The sequence below is a fragment of the Pimephales promelas genome, chromosome 4, assembly GCF_988280905.1.
Source record: "Pimephales promelas chromosome 4, fPimPro1.hap1.1, whole genome shotgun sequence".
NCBI classification, from domain to species: Eukaryota; Metazoa; Chordata; class Actinopteri; order Cypriniformes; family Leuciscidae; genus Pimephales; species Pimephales promelas.
The window spans coordinates 27,926,796-27,933,799 of NC_142772.1; the positions used below are offsets into that span (position 1 = coordinate 27,926,796).

Genomic DNA, 7,004 nt, shown 5'->3' on the forward strand with positions numbered 1-7,004 from the left:
ACTTTGCTGCATATTCACTTTCAAAACAACTGTTTGAGAAAAAAAGAACGTTCACAGAGAGGGGAGTGTTTTATTTTGTAATATGTAACCAATTATATTATTTTATTTTAATGCATAATTACTTTTGCAGATTTTTGCAGATTTTTCAGTTGCATTTTTTACCTCGCCTAAAAATGAACGGTATATTATTGACTAAAATGAACATCATTTTAAGCGTGCAACCTTGGAAACATAAAACATTCCCAAAAAAAACCAATTCCTACTCGTCAACTGGCAAGCTGAAGCATATACCTGCTGTCTCAAGTTTTGTTACACTGGAACATGTATTTAACTAGGAACAATCTCCTTCCATCTGATCCACTGGCATCCGGCCAAACAGATTTCTTCATCCTTATGATTATTTTATCACTTTAAATTCTTTATGATGAAACGCTGCAGTGGTAACCTTGCTAAAGCTGATCAGGGCCTGGCTTTCACTGCCGCTATTTGGAATAGCTCTCCTCGGTGGCTCGTTCCTGCTCCCTCTGTTGGATTCTGCTTGTCCATTAGTGCCATCTGTGCCCGCCTGTGCCGTCTGTGAGCGCCTGCGCTCCGCCAAAATGACTGGCATTTTCTCTCAAACAACCAGGGGATGGTGCCCAGAGCTGCTAGCTGGCAATGATGTGCACTTTTTCTGACAAACCCGGGGAAAGAAAGACAGGATGGGGAGCAGAAAACATCTGCACATGTAGTGCAGCTTTGCTTAAGCTACTTTCACAGGGAAAGACTTTTCTGGTGACCATGCAGCTAAACCAAGCTTTGTAAACTTGAGCTCTTCCAACACACTGCTTCCTCAGAGCAAGTCATCTCCAGATATCAGATGATCAGCAACCCTTGTAATAAGTCTTCATTGGTCCCAAATTTACATTGGATTCAAGTAGGTTGAATTGAAGTTTTTGAAAGATGCACATTTGGAAAAACAGAAATTTGTTCTTTACAAGAAAGGTTCTGTCATCGTTGACTAACGCTGTTTAAGAAAATTCTAAATATATTTGGTGGTCTACACAATAAATAGTCATACAGGTTTGGAACAAAATTAGGGTAAATGATGACAGAATTTATTGAACTAATTTATTAGTCAAAACTGAATCATTAGATTTTCCATCCCTAGATTAAAGACACAATCCACCTACTTGTATTGTAGTGTGTCGGCATCTCTGAATGAGCCGATTACTGTAAATATTTACATTCTATGTGTCACAGAAAGGAATAGTTGAAATGTAGTGTGTCCTTATTTACTGTAGTATGTAATGACACACAATGTATTGTGTGAATGAAAAAATTTCAGTTCACGTTCGCCCAAAAAATTAACGAGTTCATAAACTATCGTCCAATGAACGTGTTCAGCCACAACACTGAGTACTATCCACCTTTTTTTCTGCGCCCATTCTATTTCCCATGATTCATAGCGGGTTCAACTGACTAAACGTTTTTCTACTTCCTGTTGAAGTATCTGTTTACATAGAATGCTAGTACTCTAGTCCAGACCACTCATCTATAGTATATACAATGCTATATTATATAGATCGGTGGTCCAGACATTAGAAAAATATCAGTCTACACATGCGTTTTATATTCACGGACATGACCGTTCTGAAACTAAGCGACTTTTAAACTTTCACAGAGATCTTAAAGAGAAACCACAAAGAAACCTTTCTTTAAAGTGAATTTTGTGTTTAATTAATTGTATGTTAATTTCAATCAATGTTTTATCAACCAATTGCCTGGTTTTAATAAATAAGAAGTATGTAGTGAACAATAGATGATCATGACGGAGGTGACAGCGCGCAAACTGGACTTTGGTCTCATAAATGAATGAAACTCGGCGTATAATGTAGTCTCATGTTAATGTAACTCTCCTCACAGGCCTGAGAAATAAATAGACTATGCATCTTTGAGGAGTCAAATGGCTAACCAGCCTAACCTTATAGTACTGTTATTCTGCAGCAGTCGGGGTGATAGAAACTGTTGGATATTCATGTATTGCTGGATTAGGGGGATCATGCAGTCATGCATCAGCTATCCTTTGGAAGTTATGAAGAAAAGAAAAACGGTCATTTTGTTTTTATCTGCGATTTAATAAAAAATATCGTGATCAGATCACATTTGATGAATGTTTTTTTTTTTTCGATTTAGTTTAGCGATGTGGGGATGACACAATCTAAAACACATGGCAAAAAAACATAGACCAGACTCGATCCAGAAGTTGGCAACCGGAGTCGTCGCCATGGCAGTGCGCATTGTTTAGAGCAGAATAAGGTGGATATACAGCAGTATATACTCTGATGAGCCAAAACATAATGACCAGTCACAGGTGAAGCAAATATCGTTGATCATCTCCTAACAAGGCTATGTATTAAGGTCTGGGTAGATTACATGGTAAACAAACAGTCGTTGTTCATAATCAACATGTTGGATCCAGAAGAGATGGGCAGGAATTAAAGTCTGAGCAACCTTGAAATGGGCCAAATTTTACAGCAAGAGATACTCTGACTCCTGGGTCAGAGTATCTCTGAAAAGGCAAGTATTGTTGGTATCCAAGGCTCATCGATGCACAAGAGCAATGAAGGCATCACATGGATGGCCGTGTATGTGTGTGCCATATATCTGCTCAAGTGATGCCACCAAAATGCACTGTGGGACGACGACAAGCTGGTGGAGAGAGTGTGATGCTCTGGGCAATACCCTTGCTGGGAAACCGTGGGTCTGGCTATTCGTGTGGATGTAAATTTGACTACGGTGCTACCTACCTAAACATTGTTGAAGACCAGGTACAACCCTTCATGACAATGGTGTTCCCTGGTCACTGCAAACATTGTTAGTAGAGGTTGATGGTTTGGAGGGTTTTTTTCTTGTTGTTGTTTACCGTCAACTTTGCCTCTAATGTTATGCTAAAAATGTGAGCCAGTAATGACCAATTTGTAAACATCATGACACCTAATGTCAGTGTTGGGTTTTTTACCGGTGTCTCTAGATTAAAAACCATCATTCTCCTTCTGTCTCGTGGGTCAATCCGGTAGTCATCAGCTCTTGATTGCTGATCATATGCCACTTTATTTACCCAGAAGACTTGATTTGAGCCAGCAGGACTTGCTGTAAATATTGTCAGCAGGAGAGGGTATTTTATCCCCTTGTAATTTATGGTGTCTATGTGCTTCCAAAAGACATTGTGGCTGTGGACTTAAATTACAGGGATCACCATCATGCTGTCAACTCTCAGTTTCAAAGCAAGCCGCGGGTAGAGCATTATTAGGCCCTCCGTAGCCTCATGAGACTCAAGCTGACATGATTTTTTTCTAAATTTAATGCTTGTCAGAGGATCCGTTTTGATTCACCCGTGACAGCTACAGTTTCAGAACCGTAAAATTGTGAGCTTCTTCACTTTTTTTTTCTGATTTCTCAAAGTAACTGTCCTTTTCTTGAGGCGTTTAATGTATTCACTGTTTCAGTGCCTATATCACTTTTTAATAACTGGAAAATGTATCCAAGTTGTCAGCAGGCATTGATTTTAGGCTCTCTTGGCTTGGTTCTGAATCTCCACCAGACCAGATGGCGGTGCTATGTGGGCCGTATGTGGACCATGGGTGTGGAGATAGTGGGGGCCAGCTCTAGAGTGCAGGATTGCTCACATTCTGGCATTTCCCAGGCCTGTTTGCAGCTGCACTTCCTGTCCCATTTTGATCTTCTAAAATGTTCAATATGCGGATAGGGTTTAGAAGACAGCGCTTAATCTGTGTAATGTCACAGTAGGTTTTTATAAATAAGGCATAATTGAAAGAAAGAAAGAATTGAAAACCCTTTAAAATACAGTCGTTTTGTGAAATATTATTACAATTTAAAAGAACTGTTTTGTATTTGAATATATTTACAAATGTAATTTTATTCCTGTGATGACAAAGCTGAATTTTCAGCATCATTACTCCAGTCTTCAGTGTCATGATCCTTCAGAAATCATCGTGATACTAAGATTTTGTTACTTTTTTTTCTTTATATCAACAAAACGGAAAAAAAAACCTGTGCTGCTTAATATTTTAGTGTTTTTCAGGATTCTCTGATGAATAGAAAGTTCAAAAGAGCAGCATTTATTTGAAATGATATAAGTTTTTAGCAAGTTTTAGTGTTACCTTTGATTAATTTAATGCATTCTTGCTTAATAAAAGTATCTATGTATATTATTTAAATTATACATTTAAATTATATATTTTAATTGGACATATTATTTTACAAGTTTGAGTGTAACCTTTGATTAATTTAATGTATTCTTGATTAATAAAAGTATCTATGCGTTATTTAAATTATACATATTTATTCATTTTTTGTAATATATATATTTGCTTTTACTTTTTAAGGGAATCAGCTATTTGAGCTAGTAATAAAAAAAGCCATTTTGACAAACAGCCACACAATGATTCATGTCTGTAGTGTACATAGTATTTTACTTATCTTTTTGGTGGAATATGAGATGAAATGGGATGGTCCTGAAAAAGACATGGGCTGCTTTCCAAGTTCCACCTTTCTCGATTCCTGGATCTCACTCCTCCAAAGAACAGAAAGTGCAAGACGTCTCCTCTGCGAGTTCCAGGGTTGGGGGAATCAAGCTGTTCCAGAGAGTGGCTAGCAGAAGATTAGATGCAAAAACACATGCAGACTCTTTTGGACAAGTGCCCATGTACACGGCTAATCAGAGCAGCGGACATCTTTCTGTAAAGTCTGGTGGCCGTCTGAATGGTGCGGCTCGGAGAGCGCTCCAAAGAGCAGCGATAATGACGGCCCCCCAACCGGCTGGCTCTGTTTGACTGATCTGTATAGGTGTAGCATATGTGTGGGGTCACAGAGGTGAAGCTCTTGATGAACTGAGCCTTGTGAGATCTCTTAAAGATGGCATGAAACCATGAGAAATCTGATCAGTCCAATCAAGTGTCTTTCCAGAGTGGTGTAATTATTTCTGCTTTTATGCATTCAACAACTTTCAGCTCAACTTGTTTGATATTTGTCTCTTCGTGGTATTTGTGATAATTGAGGTGCATATTGACCAATTTAGCACAAAGACTACACACAGAGACTCTGAAGCTTGGAGTCAGGATCATTTTGTAAAGATAAACCAAAAACACAATATTATTTATACAATGTAACAAACACAAGAGAAATGTTACATTTTAATATGACATTTTGCGTGTCTCGAGTGAGAAACAAATGTCTCTTCAGCATATACGCTTTTACCCACAACACCCTATCCAATAAAGTCACCTTAATATCTAGCCCATGGTCCTTCTATTCTCATGGCACAGGTGGGCTCTGTCTGGTGTTGGACAATAGTGTCCAACACCAAGTGCTCTTGCCCGGGAGCGATGGAGTTAAAATGGGTCTGACCGTGGGTTTGGATGTGACCGTATTGCTCTGCACCTGGTCGAATCTTACAGCAGAGCCCCTTCACGGATATTGTGGTGGAGGAGGACAGCTTTCAGAGTTCCTGCTTCAAAGCCTGCAAAATCCAGTAAACTTAGCCACACAATCGGCTGTGGCCAAAACAGCATCTGATGTGCCTTATTTGTTGACGGAGTGAGATCTATCGCAGAGGGTGCGCCTCACATGGCTTACGATGCAGGGACAACGTAAAGCCCTTTATTCGTGGTTAGTCTATGAAGACTCTGGGTTTCTTCCAATATCTAATGCCAATTGCGACTTGAAACTAGGGCAGGCGACTGTGATTTTAGTTTTTCATTGTTGGTTGTTACACACTAGTTATCAATCATACATGATGGGGGAAATATATTAACTCTCAATGATAAAAGTGCCTGGGTTCAGTAGAGCATTAATGAATCCTGTGTGTGTGTGTGTGTGTGTGGGAGTGAGTGCTTGGGAGTGTGTATGGTGGTTATACGCTATGCGAGAGCTCCCTCTTGGTGCCATTGCACCCAGTTTATCCGTTTGATGAAACACAAACTATAGAGCACAGGGGCAAACACCACATATTTATGATTCATTTAATCACTGAACATAAGTACTGTAAAAAAGAGTATTTTTTTATTGTGTTGTTTTTATTTGTTTGTGTCTGGGTATAAGGGTGTGATCCAGTTGTTATTTGTAAGGAAAAATAAATAAGTAATTTTATTTAGAATTTATCCAATCTTGATGTGTTATTTAAATAATTGAATATAATATACATTACATTTTTTTATTATCTATGTATTTATTTATAAATACTTTTTAAAGGGAATCAGATATATATGGAAAAGTAAAATAAGGGCCATTTTGAAAAGAAAAAAAGCCAATAAGTTTTTTTTTCATGTATATATATTTATTTTCACATTTTATGTTTTATATTATATATTTCATTTTATCATATTTTCACCACCCTGACATGTCTTAAATAGGCACAAAAACATGTTAATAACAATTGTTGTTATTATAAATGCAATGATACTCTAAAAATACATGATTTAATCAGTCAGTTAATTAAATAAATCTTCTCCTGACCTTTTCTTTTTCTTCTAGGGACGCTGTATAAATTTCAATCGGATGCAGCATCAATAGACGACAGTCTCCGGTCTCTGAAATACTTTGACTTCCAAGTATATCAGATGGGACAACAGAAAAAAAAAGCATCATTTCCTCGAGATGACCGCTTCTTTGACCACTTTAGAGTATCTTCGTATTGGCTTTCCAAAACTTCTTTCAAGCTATTGAATGGCAAGCAGATGACTAAATAGATTAACCCCCCAAAAAGTGTCTGATTTTGCAGCTTTAATGCACAGCAAAGGCTTTTTCGTGTTCTGACCATATTGTGCCTTCTGAGGAAATAAAAAACTAATCTTATGGACACAGACGGAGGCTATTTCAGAGAAAAAGGAGGAAAAAAAAGCAGAATCAGATGAGGCTCTTTGCCGTTGGCTGGGAAGTAGAACTAATCCCAGTAGGCTCATGGAGTGCAGAAGTACTTTGCCTCTTGGCAATGTCTCTTCACA

General features: G+C 38.1%; 1 protein-coding gene across 1 annotated transcript in view; it reads left to right on the forward strand.

Moving 5' to 3' along the window:
• Positions 1 to 6,754, forward strand: part of antxr2a (ANTXR cell adhesion molecule 2a) — a 44,516-nt gene extending 37,762 nt beyond the window's left edge. The window contains exon 17 of the mRNA XM_039650005.2: positions 6,535 to 6,754. Within this exon, the coding sequence (XP_039505939.2) occupies positions 6,535 to 6,573 (39 nt within the window). The 3' untranslated portion in view covers positions 6,574 to 6,754. The remainder of the gene's footprint in view (positions 1 to 6,534) is intronic.
• The last annotated feature ends 250 nt before the right edge of the window (positions 6,755 to 7,004 follow it).